Source organism: Limulus polyphemus, unplaced genomic scaffold (genome assembly GCF_000517525.1).
Source record: "Limulus polyphemus unplaced genomic scaffold, Limulus_polyphemus-2.1.2 Scaffold5956, whole genome shotgun sequence".
NCBI lineage: Eukaryota > Metazoa > Arthropoda > Merostomata > Xiphosura > Limulidae > Limulus > Limulus polyphemus.
Genome location: NW_013671566.1, coordinates 2485 through 22086, shown reverse-complemented (window position 1 = coordinate 22086; position 19602 = coordinate 2485). Strand labels below are relative to the sequence as shown.

Here is a 19602-nt window from a genome sequence, read left to right as displayed (position 1 = left end):
CAAACAGCTCCCCAAACCATCACGCTGAAACCACCATGCTTCACAGTTAGCAGCAATCTGTTGAGCCAAAACTCTTGGTGAGGCATTCTCCAGACCCATATCCTTCCACTCCAAAAATTGAGCGAATCTTGATTGGTCTGAGAACAATACGGTCTTCCAAAAGTCCAGAGGCTTGGTCATCATATCACTTGCCCACTTCTTCCGTCTAAATATGTTGGCCGGTCTTAATAAGGGCTACCGTTTAGCTGCTCTGCAACGATAACCCAATCTGTGGAGAACCCGTTGAACAGATTTCGGGCTCATCCCACCAACTTTGGCCACTTCTGCAGTCATTAATCTGGAATCCATTTCGATGCTCCTCTTGACAGCCCTTTTTGCCCTCTCTGATGGACCAGGACGACCCCGATGCTGCTCAGTTGTTTCCTTGCCATGTTTCCTGAACTGTACGATGATTCTGTTGACTGTCGAAAGTGGGATTCCCAAATTCTGCGAAATTTGCCGATGACTTATTCCACCATCTGCTTGACCAACTATCCTTCCCCTAACAAAATCTGACAATTCAAGAGAACCTTGAGTTCTAGGCATGTTGTAGCACAATATAATTAGTGTGCGGACCATTTTCATTTATATAGTGCTCTGTGAACACAAATTAGTTAGCATAAATCAGTTAAATCACGAAAAATAAGGCGTCTGTTTACTTGTGACCACTCAGTGTATATATACATATCTTTATTAACAAACCAACCGTGACAAACATATTACAGCAGATGATCAACTAATATGAACATTTTATCTGAGTAAGAAAAACCTAGATTTAAAGATAACACCACTAATGTAATTGACAAAAAGTGGTCACAGAGTCTGTCTCTTGTAATATTTGGTTGGGCCCCCTTCTGGCATTGATAACTGTTTGACATCGCTGTGGCATAGAGTGCATGAGGTACTGATTGTAGGAAGGGATGACACCATGATGTCACACTTGTATTAGGTCTTCTTACAGTTCCAAGGCAATTTTTGATTTCTTCTCTTGCACTTTGTTACCCATTACCTTCCAGCAGTTTTCGACAGGGTTGAGATCTGAGCTGTTGTCTGGCCAGAGTAGTGTCTCGATTCTCTCCCTTCAGAGATAGTCCTTCACCTCAAGTAGTGAAATAAAGCTTAAGAGGTCTTTCCAATACATGTAGAGTGAAATTACCTCATTGTTTCACGTCTACTACATACAGTACATGAATATTACCAAACTTTTTTTTAGTCCTGTGGCATGAAGCAGCCATCCTGGAATGTGAACTGGTCAGCTTCACTGGAGTGATCCCGAATTGTTGGCTTCAACTGGACTCGAGAATCTCGATGTACTTGTTGACACTGGCAGAATCTTTCACAAAATGCAGGCGTCCCAAACCTTGGCTGGAAATATATCCCGTATCACCTGATCCCATGGATGCTTGTTCTTAGTTATTCAAACACGCTGGATGAAACTATTCTCCATATCCTACATAGTGCTTCCCATCAGACCGTGCAGGTTGACCTCTGATTCGCCTGAGAAGCTCACTTTGCTCCACATTTCTTCCGTCCACTCAACAAACTCTTTGGCCAAGTTAAGCCTCATCTTGTTGGTGAGGATGTGGTTTCTTTCTTGGCCATCTTGTTGGGGGACTGGTTGAACACAGGCGAGACCAGACGGTGCTCACGGTGACAATGACCCCTGAAGTTTCCTGCTCTTTTGAAAACTGTGAACGACAGTCGACGATTCTGCAGGCCCGAGCGTTTCAGAACACGATCGTCAGCCTCTCTTCACCCAGCGGCTCACAGTAACCTGGTTACATTTAATTCTCCTAGCAATCTTCCATGTTGAAAGTTCCTCTTTGCTCAAAATCACAATCACAGCTTGTTTATGTGGAGTTAACTAGCAACCCGTAGCCATGGTAGCATCACAAGCACGTTCCGGCAGATAGGCTTCTAAACTGCCTCTCAGTAAGAGCATATATTTATAGTCAGAAAACGGCTTATACAATACCCAGACAACCTATAAAGCTGCTGATGTAATAATTAGGCAATATTGCATCATCCATGAAACACATTTTCCCCTACATACACTAGAGCCTCAAAACAGGCGATGATTCCGAAGAAAAGTGGGGACAAATTGGGTGATGCAACAAATGTTTTCCACAACGGTATCTGTATTACATCAAAGGCGAAACGGCAGTTACTCAGATCCGCACAGCCCTGAGGAGATTATCGTGTAAAAACAGAATATTTTTACTATAAATCATATCATTTTTACTTTTATATACATTTTATATTGTTTTGCAGTTGAGATCATGTATTTGTTGACGCGTACATCTATAATAAGGTGTTTTATTACTACACAATATACCTATACATATTTCTATATCTATGCTATCGAGCAGTTCTACTGTATAAAAACTATTTGTGCTCTATTTCTTTCCAATCTAAGACTGATTATCTTGTTGATTTTTATAAATATGGACATTTCCATAGCTAGGCGGTCACTTATTCTACCGAATGTGGTAGATTACGCCTATCCGCCCTTGGATGGCATTTGCGAACGAACTTGGAACAGTGCCATCTGTCGGAGGATTTCTGCTTATTCCGCCCAAGCTGCAAGGTCACACGTTTCTACAGCGTGGACTCTGTACCACCAACTTCCGTGAAAGTAGTTTACCGAGCATTTCTATATGTTTAAATACTGTATTTACTTACGATCTCTCGATAACAGTAAATTTTTAATAATTGTAAGTATTAATATCGTCTAGATAGGTTATGTCAAATTTTAAATGAAATCACTAAATTATATATATAAATATATATATATGAAGCAACAATACAATATATTACTGTTGCGATCAGTAACCCAGGGCCTTAGAAGAACGGCTACTATAAACCCTGGCACCTCGAAAAATAACTATTAACTCTGATACAAAGAATAACTATTAACTCTAACAAAGAGAATAACTATTAACTCTGATACAGAGAATAACTATAACTCTGACACAGAGAATAACTATTAACTCTAACAGAGAGAATAACTATTAACTCTGATACAGAGAATAACTATAACTCTGACACAGAGAATAACTATTAACTCTGATACAATGAATAACTATTAACTCTGATACAATGAATAACTATTAACTCTGACACAGAGAATAACTATTAACTCTAACAGAGAGAATAACTATTAACTCTAACAGAGAGAATAACTATTAACTCTAACAGAGAGAATAACTATTAACTCTGACACAGAGAATAACTATTAACTCTGATACAAAGAATAACTATTAACTCTGACACAGAGAATAACCATTAACTCTAACAGAGATAATAACTATTAACTCAAACAGAGATAATAACTATTAACTCAAACAGAGAGAATAACTATTAACTCTGATACAAAGAATAACTATTAACTCTGACACAGAGAATAACCATTAACTCTAACAGAGATAATAACTATTAACTCAAACAGAGAGAATAACTATGAATTATAACAGAGAGAATAACTATTAACTATAACAGAGAGAATAACTATCAACTCTGATACAGAGAATAACTATTAACTCTGACACAGAGAATAACTATCAACTCTGATACAGAGAATAACTATTAACTCTGACACACAGAGAATAACTATTAACTATAACAGAGAGAATAACTATCAACTCTGATACAGAGAATAACTATTAACTATAACAGAGAGAATAACTATCAACTCTGATACAGAGAATAACTATTAACTCTGACACAGAGAATAACTATTAACTATAACAGAGAGAATAACTATTAACTATAACAGAGAGAATAACTATTAACTATAACAGAGAGAATAACTATCAACTCTGATACAGAGAATAACTATTAACTCTGACACACAGAGAATAACTATTAAGTCTAACAGAAAGAGAGAATAACTATTACCTATAACAGAGAGAAAATGACTATTAATTCTAACAAAGAAAGAATAACAATTAACTCTAACACACAGAGAATAACTATTACCTATAACAGAGAGAAAATGACTATTAATTCTAACAAAGAAAGAATAACAATTAACTCTAACACACAGAGAATAACTATTAACCCTAACGTTACATGTCGCTCTTCTTGTTAAACGTTTCTAGAAATATAAATAAAGTGTTCTAACGACTCTGTCTCGCAGGCTTGATATAACATGTTGAAAAATAAATTAAAACGTTGAACAATTTGTTTGTTTGTCGAATTTCACGTAAAGCTTGTCGAGGGCTATCTTCGCTAGTCGTTCCTAATCTTGGAGTGATAGATCACCTATCATCAACCTTTAGGAAATTCTTTTTAGACCGAATTGTAGTATTTGACTGTCACTCTTGTAATTCACCCACACCTTTATAGTGCGGAGCATGTTTCTTGTTGGGGGAGGGGGGGAAGTAATGAACAGCGAACCACTGAACCTCAGTCCGGCACGCTAACATGTCTAACAGACAAAGGACTAACTGTTAGTGCCTAGTGTAAATAACGGCGTGTCTTCCAGATTAAAAAAAAAAATGTCAGTTCCACTGCATGCCTAGCAAAATAGGAATATTTCAAACGATAATTACAGAGATCTTAGAAAGAGATGATGGAGTGTGGTAGAAAATTAAAGACAAGAATGTATACACACTAGAATATTTTACTATTCTCGGCCACACTTAACTAATACCACGACAGAACTTACTCTTAAAGATTCATTGTTCGGAAAATGCACAGAAGGTTTCCTTTATCATTTTATGAGCCGTAACGAGGGCTAGTAAAGTCTGAAGAACGAACAAAATGTATCTGCACCTGGAAACGATCCAAACTTTTGGACCACCCTGTTGCCCAGCGCTACTATATAACGTTATACGAGTAACCAGGGCTGTTGAAAAATGCCTTTACTCCCTGCAGCAGCCAGGTGGCGCTCAGTCACGAAAAAATACAGCAGTAGATGCTAAGTTAATCTGTGATGTGAGGGTCAAGGTCAGCATCAAGGGTCAACGGTGTAAAACAGGTTGTTAAGGCCAATAAAACTCCGCCAGGTGCAGGATTATATTTACACAACCACACTTAATGCAGTACGGGGTTTGAAATGTTTTGTAACACGAAACACGTTTTCACTCCACTTTACACCTCACCCCCACATTATAAAGATAATGAAAGTCAAGAGTTTCTTTTTAAGCTAAAATCAGTTATTCGTTCTCGAAATCGGTTTATTATTTTTAAATCTTAAGTTGAAATTGCAACGAGAAAAAAAAGGGTAAAGTGTAACAGTTAAGAAATACTAGCATGTTACTGGCCAGATACAGCTTTGCGCATTTCATAATTAATAGCATTTAACGGCTGACTTTGTGAAAGACTGTTTAGGCCAATGTCTTTCAGATAATTTATATACAATGTGGTAATCCTTTTTTTTTTGTTTGGCCCGCACTGGAAATTGGGACCTGTTGTACGTCAAACAAGTACTTCACCAACTGAACTAAAGGGTTAGCTTACCAGAAACTGCTATTAAAAATGAGTACTTTATCAACTGAACTAAAGGGTTAGCTTACCAGAAACTGCTATTAAAAATTAGTACTTTATCAACTGAACTAAAGGGTTAGCTTACCAGAAACTGCTATTAAAAAATGAGTACTTTATCAACTGAACTAAAGGGTTAGCTTACCAGAAACTATTATAACATTAGTACTTTATCAACTGAACTAAAGGGTTAGCTTACCAGAAACTGCTATTAAAAAATGAGTACTTTATCAACTGAACTAAAGGGTTAGCTTACCAGAAACTATTATAACATTAGTACTTTATCAACTGAACTAAAGGGTTAGCTTACCAGAAACTGCTATTAAAAAATGAGTACTTTATCAACTGAACTAAAGGGTTAGCTTACCAGAAACTATTAAAACATGAGTACTTTATCAACTGAACTAAAGGGTTAGCTTACCAGAAACTATTAAAACATGAGTACTTTATCAACTGAACTAAAGGGTTAACTTATAAAAACCGTTATTAAAACATGAGTACTTTATCAACTAAACTAAAGGGTTAACTTATAAAAACCGTTATTAAATCACGAGTACTTTACCAACTAAAATAATGGGTTATCTCACAAGAAACTGCTATTAAATTGTTAGTAAGGCACTTTTTTAACAATTGAAACTACCAAAACAATAAGCTGACATTTTCCAATTTTCTATCATCAGAAATTTTGAAGGAAATACAAACAACAACAACAATACTACTGTTAATGTTTCAAATTGTTAAATTTTATCTTCTCAGAAGACAGAGTACAGTCAACCGTAGGAAAAGATGATAAAATACATCAATACATGACAGGACGAATTGAGATTTTGTAACATTGCTAAGAAGGATGCTAATAAAAAAACTATATTTTTTAAGACAAAAACATGTCGATTACTCAAGATAAAAGACTTAGTAATTGTATATGGCTTTAGGACTAACCTAACTTAGTAATGGTATATGACTTCAGGACTAACCTAACTTAGTAACGGTATATGGCTTTAGGACTAAGCTAACTTAGTAATGGTATATGGCTTTAGGACTAACCTTAAGATAGGTTAGTCCTGAAGCCATATACCATTACTAAGTTAGGTTAGTCCTGAAGTCATATACCATTACTAAGTTAGGTTAGTCCTAAAGCCATATACCATTACTAAGTTAGGTTAGTCCTAAAGCCATATACCGTTACTAAGTTCTAATAGTATATGATTTCAGGACTAACCTAACTTAGTAATGGTATATGGCTTTAGGACTAACCTATCTTAGTAATGGTATATGGCTTTAGGACTAACCTATCTTAGTAATGGTATATGGCTTTAGGACTAAGCTAACTTAGTAATGGTATATGGCTTTAGGACTAACCTAACTTAGTAACGGTATATGACTTCAGGACTAACCTAACTTACTAATAGTATATGATTTCAGGACTAACCTAACTTAGTAATGGTATATGGCTTTAGGACTAACCTATCTTAGTAATGGTATATGGTTTTTAGGATTAACCTAACCCCCTTATATTAGTAGGAACTCAAGAGACACTATAAGGATTATGGCTGAAAATATCTTCAACAATGATGGTACCCATCAAATGAACCAGTGAATTCTAATAATTAGGTGTTTACTAACTGACACAATAATTTCCAGAAGAAATAATGTTACATTTCTGCTGTTGTTTACCCTTACCAACAAACATACTCTGCTCCCAGTTTCTCTTTCACTGCAATATTCTGTATATCACATCAAAGTTGTTAAAAAAGTGCCTTACTGGGAAGCACTAATGGGCTAAAACTCAAGGTCAGTTGAAACAGGACTCACTTGTAGTGCAAGCGATCCCAGGTTTAAATCCTGCACGCGGGAGATCCAAAGAATTTAAGGTACCAAAGAAAACCTGTAGCCCAACTAGCGGTGGTTCCAGACGGATCCTATTTGTGAGAGGGTAAGAACATGGTAGTTATATTTGTGAAAAAAGCGTCTTCCTAGCAACTGTTAGTGGGTTAACCCTACACAAGATGTCTTGGCTCCAGGATACTTAAAAACTACTGAAGATTAACACACTCGTTCTTTCCAATCTAATATTCCAACAGTTTTAAGTCACTGAGCTTATTTGTTATTCATTCTGATATATCTCTTTATAAGTTCTACATTTAAACAACAGAGGGGTATGTGAAAAAACAAACAAACCTATATCGTATTTCAGTGTAATTCTAAACATACTCTTAATATTATGGTCTTAAAATTTTTTTATATATAAATTTCATAAATTGAGATCCTATGATTCACAATGAAATAATTACCAATAGTTTTGATATCAGTTTGACAGTAAGCTGGAGAAACTAGAAACAAAAAATAATTTGAAATACATGTCTAAGAAATTATACTTCCAGTTTGTCAAGTCACAATCCCAACCTCCAACATTTAAAACTATGTTATTTTATTCAAGTTCAATTCTGTACTGAACTAAACCAAGAACACTTGAAATATAGAACAAAACTAAACTGAATTTAAAAGCTTTAAATTACTTATATTTTTACATTCAGCTACTAGAAAGCTAGTGATTCTGTGCTGCAATATAGTAATTGAGGCCTAGCATGGCCCGGTGGGAGGAAGGGTACTGGACTAGCAAGTTGGGACTTTAGTGATAGACTATAGGGAAGGCAGTTATCACCACCCACCGGCCAACTCTTGGGCTACGTTTTTACAAATGAATATTGATATAACGCCCCATGGCTGAAAGAGAGAGTATGTTAAGTAATGGGATTTGTACCCATGACCCGTCGAGTGGCATTGCACGAAATTCAACAACAACAAAAATATCGTAATCTTGTTGGTACTACATAGTAATATTCCATTGACTACTACACAGGTTATTGTGTTCTTTTATTCCTACGTTATGTCAAATATCTTCATGTATTTGTTTACTTGTACGTATTTGCAACTACCATCTACTTTTAGAAACTGAAATACATTTATTTTTTTTTAACTAGATTAATGTTTGTATACCTAAATATTACTGTCGCCTACATGTCAGAGTAAAAGAACAGGCATTAAACAGACTTTTTGACATAATGTTGATTATCAAAAGTACCTAAGGTACGAAACATGTCCAATAATTAAATCTATTCTTCTAAATAACACTAAACACGGTTAACAGACGTACTTACCAGTTGAACTATAAGATCACAATAACACTAAACACGGTTAACAGATGTACTTACCAGTTGAACTATAAGATAACTATAACACTAAACACGGTTAACAGAAATACTTACCAGTTGAACTATAAGATAACTATAACACTAAGCATGGTTAACAGACATACTTACCAGTTGAACTATAAGATAACTATAACATTAAGCATGGTTAACAGACATACTTACCAGTTGAACTATAAGATAACTATAACACTAAGCATGGTTAACAGACATACTTACCAGTTGAACTATAAGATCACAATAACACTAAACATGGTTAACAGACATACTTACCAGTTGAACAATAAGATGACAGTAACACTAAACATGGTTAACAGACATACTTACCAGTTCAACAATAAGATGACAGTAACACTAAACGTGGTTAACAGACATACTTACCAGTTGAACAATAAGATGACAGTAACACTAAACGTGGTTTAACAGACATATTTACCAGTTCAACAATAAGATGACAGTAACACTAAACGTGGTTTAACAGACATATTTACCAGTTCAACAATAAGATGACACTAAGCAGATGATTCACAGATGTACAGTATTTTTCCAAACTCATTGTTTAGCTCTAGTTTGAGCCAGGCATGGCCTAACAGTATGTTAGGCTGTGAATCTGAGAATTCCTGTTTTGCTACACAATTGAGCTGTGCACTTTGGGGCATTGGTTGCATTATAAAAGTGATAGTCATTCCCATTATTTGATAAGAGTAGCCCAAGAGTTGTCGGTGGTTGCTATTGATGATATTTTTATGAGACACTAGAATCATGATGGTTTTATTCAACACCACATATTCAACGTATTTTTAGGGGGGGGGGGGTTGAATATTCACACGAAGCTACAAAAGAGCTATCTGCACTATTCATCTCTAAGGCAGGTAGTCAATAGCATCCACCACCATCTCTTGGGCTACTTTAATAAAATTGTAGAACTTGACTGTTAATCTTATAATACACGCATGGCCCCAAAGTGCAGAACGAGATACTGACAAAGTGAACATGAACCATAATTCCTCACATTCATAGTCCAACACCCTAACCACTCGGCCTCTACTCGTAAGTAAACGACTTACAGAAATGTAATGAGAAAATATGAAGTATAATTCGTAAGTGTATAAAACAAATATACAATGTATAATTGTAACTACTCCAAATGGGTTTCAACACAATTTTTCATTAAATCAGGAATTGGTAAGGTACTACATCTATTACATGTTACTTACAAATTTGGATCAGTTATCATCATTCCTTCTTTAGATAATATCTTAAATTATTCTTATTCATGCATTTATTCAGATCAATTTGTGATACCAGTTTTTGCTCAAGTAAAAGAACAACAAAACTAACAATGACTCAAAACAAACTCGTAGAAAATATTTAAGATCTTGTTTTACTTGTCTTGTGCCATCTGTTGTCAGTTTACTTTTTAAAAAAAGCATTATGTTGCTTCACTATGAATGAAATCAACTTTAGTTTAGTATTAAGCATAAAGATACACAAAGGAATTTATGTGCTGTTCCAACAGCAGGAATCGAAACCCAATTTTTAGCATTATAAATCACTTTCTTACTTGTAATATCAAAGGTAACAACACATAGAACTGAACCACTCTGGTTAAACAAGAAAGGAAACAATGTGTTAAATTACTTTTCTTACCTGCAACACCTAGGGTAGCAGCATATAGAACTGAACCACTCAGGTTAACCAGGAAAGGAAACAATGTGTTAAATTACTTTTCTTACCTGCAACACCTAGGGTAGCAGCATATAGAACTGAACCACTCAGGTTAACCAGGAAAGGAAACAATGTGTTTAATTACTTTTCTTACCTGCAACACCTAGGGTAGCAGCATATAGAACGAACCACTCTGGTTAACCCCACTCTGGTTAACCAAGAAAGGAAACAATGTGTTAAATTACTTTTCTTACCTGCAACACCTAGGGTAGCAGCATATAGAACTGAACCACTCTGGTTAACCAGGAAAAGAAACAATGTGTTAAATTAGTTTTCTTACCTGCAACACCAAGGGTAGCAGCATATAGAACTGAACCACTCTGGTTAACCAGGAAAGGGATCACATACTGGAACAATTTTATAATAACAATAATTATTATTATTTGCAGTTTATAACTATCTATAATGAAAAAAGAGGCACTAAAATAAGAACATTTTTGATAGTTGTGGCTTTAATTATTATTATCATTATTTTTTAACATACACAAATTCATCAAATACATGTACAAATATATTTAAAACAAATTCAAACTGAACTATTCCAGCTCTAAGTTTTACCAATGACACAAGGTTAATTATGTTATATACAGCAAAACACTAGTAATATAAGGACAACAAGGTTTCAGTTGGTCCTTCAAAGCTGTATTTGCATAGTCACCCTTCAAAAGAGCTAAAATTTAAACCCACCCTTTATTTTTTAGGAAATTATCAATTCCCCTCTTAAACTCTTAAAGTTCTGGCCTCCACTACTGCTGAAGGTGACTCATTAAAAAGACAGAAACCATGTTCGAAAAATAAAACTGTATTAAGTAGAACCTAGCCTGTCTTTCCTGAATCTTACACTTGTGTCCTCTCATCCTATCATCTTCAGAATACAGCACAAAATAAATTAGAGGATTTTATCCTCTTGATCCCTTGTATGATTTTGTAAACTTCAATTAGATCACCTCCTACCCTTTTTTTCTCCTATCTCTGTCAAACAACCCTTCCATCCCTGGAATCATCCTCCTCTGAACACTTTCTAGTAATCAATGTCCTTTCTTAGAACCAAAATTGTATATAATATTCCAATGAGGCATAACTGGTAATTTGAAATGGGGGATAATTACTTCTTTTGACTTGTAACCTATATGTCTATAAATATATCCTAATATTCTGTTAGTTTTACTGTTAATAACTGAGCACTGCCTTGATGGCATCTATATTATGTGATCCAAATGATAACCAAAATGCATGACTTTACATTTACTATAGTTAAAGGTTATATATTTGTTCAAGTAATTATGTAATACCTCAACTTCCTCAATACAGCTAGAAATACTTGAATTTACTACCATCAGCAAACTTTAATAATTATGTCTGTATCAATGTAATTAATGGAAACTGAAAAAATAAAGCCCCCAACATTGACCTCTGGGGCATTCTACAGGTAACAAGGGTCCAGTCTGACTGAATTCCACTAATAATAACCGTTCGTGTCCTCTCATTCTGCCATCCTACAATCCAATGAACTTTATTAGCATACCACAATACAATTAGTTCAAACACTAATTGGCCACAGTTGTATGTCATATGTAAAGTGTAGTTAAAATTAGAGACAAAAATTAACAGCTAGAAGTATAGCACTGGCTTATTCACATGCCTCATAACTAATACATACATTGTCTCTAACAATCAAAAGAACTTTCTAACAGAACATATTACTTGGTGTACCTACCCGCCAGTTTGTAGCCAGGAACCACAGTTCGGCTAACCACTGTTTTATTGCACTGTTACACTTTACGTGCTCAATTCCTACACTTCCCTGACGTAGCCACGGTGTTGACAACCCCCACAATGCTGACACTACTGTAAGTAGTGCCACTGACTCTAGAAATAAACATTATCATAAAACATATATATCAATATTAACTTCAATAAAACATTGTGATAAGACATACTTCTGTACAGATACTGACTTCAGTATAACACAATTAGACATAATTATGTACAAGTATAAACTTTAATATAACATTATGATAACACATGTATTTGACTACAGATATTAACTTCAATATAACATTATGATACACAGGGATGTAGTGCTGCCTGAGAACATTAGAGATCCACTCTGGCAGCTGAAATTGGAGCCAAGTTCCAACATTTCAAAAACTAAAAATAGGTATATAAAAATAAGTTATTCAGTTTACACCAGAAATTGTCTTTCATAACCAAACTCTCAAGACTATCAGAGAATACTCTGGTTATTTGTGATCCTCCATTTCCACTGGGTGAACTCTCTCAGACTGCCCAGCACACACTCAATTACTTTCCCTCAGGAGATGGCATCAGGCACCATGCAACTGTTCCGACTTAAGAGGTGTCAGAGTATAAAATTGTGGAATGTTTATTTGCCATATATCACAAGGTTATTAAGACACACAAATATGGTATTAAAACACTTAATAAAATATATTAGAAATTATACTGTGTGTTTAAAACAAACACATTTTAACAGGCTTATTATTTGCATAATATAAACAAAGACTGCCTTATTTTTTTAAGTTATTCATGTTTTTAGGACAAGTGGTGTATAAAGTATTATAAAAGTCAAAGTTATTGATACTGTATTGCAGTTAGAAATAAAGTAAATTAATAAAATATGCATTTTTAAAAACTTCATTTCATACTGGTGATTTTTATATGATACCCAGTCATTTTCTTCTTTGTTGCTTTATTTAAAGGAAGCTGAGTTGAATGGTTTTTCTCACTAATATGTCTATTCAGTTCAGTAATAAGGTGAGTAGTCACAAATAAATAATGCTGCATATATCTTCATTATTAGATTTTGAATATGAGATGTTTAACCTGATGGTGACATCACGCATCTGACAAATTTTGACAAGGTCCCAGCTATAAAATTTAGAACTATGCCACTGACTATAATGTTACAAAAAAGACAAGTAACTATGTACAGGTATTGATTTTAATATATCATTATGATAAGTACAGCTGAGTGATGATCAGTGCAATTTGCTAATTGATTGATCACAAGTCATATTAATGGATGATTACATTCACCTACTTCATTATTGATCATAAGTCATATTAATGGATGATTACATTCACCTACTTCATTATTGATCATAAGTCATATTAATGGATGATTACATTCACCTACTTTATTATTCTCATATGAAACTTGAACAGTAAGATTAATTAAAAACTAATTTCAATAAGTGGATGATTTTTTATGTGGCATTAGTTGATTTAATTATAATTTTGGTTAATCAGTCATTTGACCCAACATTAATAATTAATCTATGAATTGAGTTCATTACCCATCTTTAATGATAAGACGTGTATTTCAGTAAAGATATTAAAATTCATAATTATAATGTGCTTCTGAACAAAAATGTAATATTCCGTTTTCTACACAAATATGATTTCTTTTTAATACTAGTTTTATAGTTTCATAAGCAACTGTTCATCTTTATGCTTTCAAAGTTTTAATACAAAATTAAAATACTTCAACAAAATACGTTTACTATAATCAAGAATATAAACTTACTACACAACACTCATTAAATGTATCTAACTTAATCTTGAGAAAGTAACTCTTAAGACACAGCTTAAATATGAAAATAAAATATTGACCTCTATAAAACACAAACAATATTTTTATCAGCTATCTACAGGGAGTGATATGTTGAATCTTCGGTGGAGGAAAGATAAACAAGACACACCATGGTAAGCCTTGATATATCATATGCGAACATCTTTATTTAAGTGAACCAACAATTTCATGCATTTACTTTTTTGTTTTAAACTTAATTACTTTTAGTATTTTTACCTACAAATGTGGTTTAATAACGGGAAAAAGATGTTAAAGTTTTTATTCGGCTGACAATGGTTTCCATGTCAGTAATTTCTGTTGGATCTTTGGTGTATTTAAATATGCAAATTTCAGTCCACAGATATTGCTCAGAACTCTCAATTGAAGTTTTTACCACATTCTTCATAGTAGAAGTGGCTTTTTTTGTTTGCTGCTACTGTAACCTTCTTTTATCCAGTTAGAAAGAGGCATACAATGCTTCAGAATGTATTATTATTTAGTGTTGAGTGTATGTTTGCCTAGATACAAAGCAAGGCACTGGATGAAATATGGAATGATTAATACTTAATTTATTAACCCAGTTAAAAAGATTTGTCAGCATTCCTATTATCAGTTTTGTTTTTTTGGTGAGTGCTATAACCATTAAAATAAAGGTCCCACGAAAAAATTGTTATTGAAGTAGCAGATGTTTAAAATTTCCATAAGAAAAATATTGTAAATTAAATTCAGAATCTGTTATCACAGAGTTAAAAGTATCCCTCTAGAATGACAATTGAAAGGTCAGTCCTAGAGATAAAAAAAAGGAGCAGAGCCAGAGAAATCCCCCCCCCCCCTCTCAGCAAATTATAACCTGGTTCTTTGCAAACACAGGCACAATAATTCAGTTTCATAGAACATAGTTAAAATAAAGATGGTTTTTGGATTTCTTATTACACAAAGCATTTTGATAAAACAGTCTTGTTTGAAATAACACACTGGGTGCTTAGAATAATAGTGTTTCAAGTCGTATACAATTGATTGAACTGAAAACTAAAATGAAACCAGAAAGTCAGTTTGTCCAGATCAAATAAAATAAAACACAAAAGAAAAGTTTTAAGCATTATGAACAAAAATAAAGAAACTAAGAGGAATATATAACTATATAATAGGGTAAAAAAAACAAAAAATGTAAGAATGAACCTAAACATTTTTTTATGTATTTTATTTGTCCTAGCTTCCTGGGTTATTTTTCCTATATTTTTTAACCCACTATTAAGTCATTTTTTGTTTTTAGGTCTGTGTTTTGTATCTCTTTTTGACTACTTCTGAAAGTTGTTTTTATTATTTTTATTATAATCACTCTTTCTGGTTTTGGTAATATAAAAGAACTTTGAAATTTTTCAAAATTCAGAATGGTCTCAACAGGTTATTAAATCATATTTTAATCTTAATTTTTACAAAACCATGTCAATAGTTTTAAACACTAAGCTAAAAATCATTATTGGCTACTTCCAACAGAGAACACCTCAACATGTTAAAAAAAAGGAACCATTTGATCCTTCAATGCAGTCTTTGCACAACCATCCTTGAGAAAAGTAAAGAATTTAAACTTGTCCCTTATTTTTTCAGTAAATCATTGATTCCCCTCTTAAGCTCCACTGAAGTGCTGGCCTCCATACTGTTGACAGTATCTTGTTCCATAAACCAACACTCTATTAGAAAAATAAAGTGGAGCCTTATGTAGTTGAACTTGAGGTGCAGATTTGGTGTATCTGAATTTTCAGAAACAAGATAATGCCCATGCAATATACCATAATTTGAATTACAAGTATAATTTCTATGGAGTAAATTTAATAATATAATGGAAGAAAAGGATCTTAGTGTTCTGGTTGATCAATATATTGAACCATCCTAGCATTGTGTTGTTGTTAGTGGCTGAGAAAATGGATCTTATGTTGTATCTACAGAAATACTGAATACCCCCCCCCCCCCTCTCATGACCTTCCTGATGTCATCCTGTATCATTGTGGCAAGTTTGATGTTGACTGGTCACGAAACGCACAACTTAACTTAAACTTAAAATCATAAATAATATTTAACGTTAAACTGGTACACAAATAAAAACATTTTATTTAGGCCTATCTATGGCCTTCAAAAAGTTGACGACGCTACATGTTTCGACGTTACAACGTTACTATAATTAACTTAAACTGTTAAAGATACAGACGGCTAAAAGGTGCGGACAAACAGCCTTAAACTTTAAAGTAACATAGCTTTATATATTAGATAAACTAACTTGCAGAATTTCCTCGTTAATTGATTGATAACAAATAAGCTAATCGAATAGTAGACAAATAGACGTACTAACCCTCACTTTCTAACTCATAACATTAACATGAACTGAATCACTTAATTATAATATTAATAATTCACTGAATAATGCACTAACTCATTTTTATAGTTATTCGTGTTTTGTTTTCCCACTAATATAAATAATATATCGTGCACAAAGTTACTAGATGTTACGTTATAATGATATATAAAACAATCCCCCTAGCAAACAAAGATTTAAATCAAAATATTAAATATATAGCCTAAAAGTAAAACAATATATAGCCTCACCCACATAAAATTAAACCTTACCAAATTGTACCATAGGCCTAATCCTCCTTAAGCCTAAACTTTAGATGAACTAAAAGTTGGAAGAATACGGTAACTTGCCACCACCCTACAAAGTGAATACTGGCAACACCAAAACAAAAGATATAATATACAATAACTCAAATTTTCAAGTTAATAACAATTTGCATAAAGGTTTATATATATTGCACTTTTCGCAACATGATAAGACTAAAATTAGATAACGTTATAAATTTCTTTTGATATACACTTTTGTAATTTATACTCTATGCTACGTTGTATAAGGTGTGAATTAGTCGGCAAATAAACTTGATGAGTTTGTCCCTTATCCCCCTCACAACACTCTGGTCGTTTGTTTATTGGTATATAGAGGTCAAATGGGTGTCTAGAGATGAGATATTCGGATCCTATTCGATGAATATAAAGATAAGCTGTACACGATAAAGAAGATTACAGTTCCACCTTGTTTTCATACTCGATAAAAAGTGAAAATGAACCTTTACGACAGAGGCGTACGCTAAGCACTGGTACACAGGGCCCGCACCCCGATTCTATTTAACAGTGGCCCAAATCTAAAGTTGGTATATTGAAAAATCAGAATAAAAACTATGATTAATATTATACTGAAACGCCAAAAGTTCCCGCGCTTATGGGCCCGAGCCCCGAATATTTTAAGCACCTAGCGACGCCTCTGGTTTACGAAACCCTTGTATTTGTTTTTTTTTTAATTTCGTGCAAAGCTATTAGAGATGGCTATCTGCACTAATAGTCCTTAACTTAGAAGTGACAGATTGCAGAGAATGTAGCTAGTCGACACCACACACCGTCAACTCTTCGTCTACTCTTTACCAACAAATAGTAGGATTGACCGTGATATTATAATGTCCTCACGGCTGAAAAGGCGAGCATGTTCAGTGGTGAGAGAAACTGTTGTAAGTTACGTATATGATGTAGTTCCATACGTAAAAAATAATAAATTAAATAGCATAAAAAAGACATGACGTATTTTGTTTTTGGGTAAGAATAACAGCAATAAATTTGCCATTATAAAGTACGCATTTTGTTTCAATTTCAATCTTAATTTTAGTCGGTATGAATTACCTACAACATTGGTGTAATGAATTTATCGCTGGTTTGACAGTAAATATTGCACACGCATTAAAAATTTACTAGTGATCTTTAAATGTAACAATAAAGCTCATAGCGTTAATAATATCAATGCTATTAAACATATTAATATCAAAACAGATGAATTAAATGAACAATAGATTATGAATTACAAAAACAAATATATCGTTATTGATGCTACTATGATATGTATGACACAACCACTCAGTGCTGCCATCTTGGCTGCAAAACAAAAATTAACCTGACAAATATTTTGATTTTGTGATATAACTCACACTATACATTCTATTTCGGTTCAGTAGCACTCTTAAAAATGCATACGTTGTTTCTATGATATGGCAGTTATTAAGTCCGAAATTTTATAGTGCTGAAGCTCTGCCAAAATGTGTCAGACGTATGATGTCACCATAAGAGTAAAGTTGTCATATTCAAACCTTGTTTCCATTATTGTGAGGACGTATGATGTCACCATAAGAGTAAAGTTGTCATATTCAAACCTTGTTTCCATTATTGTGAGGACGTATGATGTCACCATAAGAATAAAGTTGTCATATTCAAACCTTGTTTCCATTATTGTGAGTTCATTTTAAATAATGAAAATATATGTAACACTAATTATTCTAGACAGCTTACATTAGTACTAAATTAAATACCCATATATTATCGAGAGTAAACACGTGACTCACCTTACTTTGAATTAAGCAGCACAAAAAACAAACAAACTCGGTGCCATATGAAAATCACTAACATTAAAACAAGTTTTTAAAACGCATATTTTATTAATTTATTGTCTCTCTAAGTACACTACAACTATTAGCAACTTTGACTATTATAATTGTTTATATACCTTGTCCCCCAGTGGCACAGAGGTATGTCTTCGGAATTATATTGGTATAAACCGGATTTCGATACCCGTGGTGGGCAGAGCACAAATAGCCCTTTGTGTAGCTTTGTTCTTAATAACAAACACCAACCAACGCCCTTTAACACCCAATGTCATGCCAACACGAATAACTAAAAATAATTACCTTCGTTATATTGTATGTACATGATAAGACTTTTAAACCGTGTAAAGTTTGATGCTCTAATACCTACTGTTGAGATGCATTCGTCGCATGGTGCCTGGAGCCAGCTCCCGAAAAAGAGTAACAGAATGTGTGCTAGACAGTCTGAGAGAGCTCTACCAGTCAATAAGGGAGATGACAAACAGTCAGAGACTGGTCTTGAACACTCTGAGAGTTTGGTCATAAAAGACATTTCATTTCGGTGTAAAATGAATAACTTATGTTTTATATACATATTTTTAATTTTTGACATGTCGAGACTTAACTTTAGGTGTCGGAGCGATAATCCAGCAGCACTACACTCCCGAATCCTACAGATCACACTGTATTTAAAATGATCATTATTATAATTAAATATACGATTAATTATCCTTTTCACCATCTTCCATTTAAAACGATCAATACTAAGTTATACGTTCATCTTGTATCTTCTTATAAAAACAAATGAAGGCATTATGTGAAATATTTTGATATGTTCATTTGTAGTTACTTGCGTTTTTGTAGGTGGAGGTAACTGTAATCTTGAAGTGTTAGAAAATAGTCCTTATAGACGTTTACACATAGTGAAATTAACACAGTTTTGTTTAACAAGAGAAAAACGTTGTATATGGAGAGAGAAAAAGGCATTACGTCATTCACAAACAGAGATATAATTTTAGAATACTGTTACGTCTCCGTGTGTTAATTAATTTTCCCGTAACTTCGTTTCGACAAAACTTAAGCGACACAAGTT

At 33.8% G+C, this 19602-nt stretch overlaps 1 protein-coding gene across 1 annotated transcript in view; it reads right to left on the bottom strand.

The window, feature by feature from the left end:
• The window catches only part of LOC106473185 (transmembrane protein 234 homolog), a 31286-nt gene extending 14103 nt beyond the window's left edge, over positions 1–17183 (bottom strand). Inside the window, exons 1-3 of the mRNA XM_013933864.2 lie at positions 16681–17183; positions 12181–12332; positions 10744–10810 (exon numbers count right to left, since the gene is read on the bottom strand). Of these exons, the coding sequence (XP_013789318.1) occupies positions 10744–10810; positions 12181–12332; positions 16681–16693 (232 nt within the window). The 5' untranslated portion in view covers positions 16694–17183. The remainder of the gene's footprint in view (positions 1–10743; positions 10811–12180; positions 12333–16680) is intronic.
• Positions 17184–19602: the final 2419 nt, after the last annotated feature.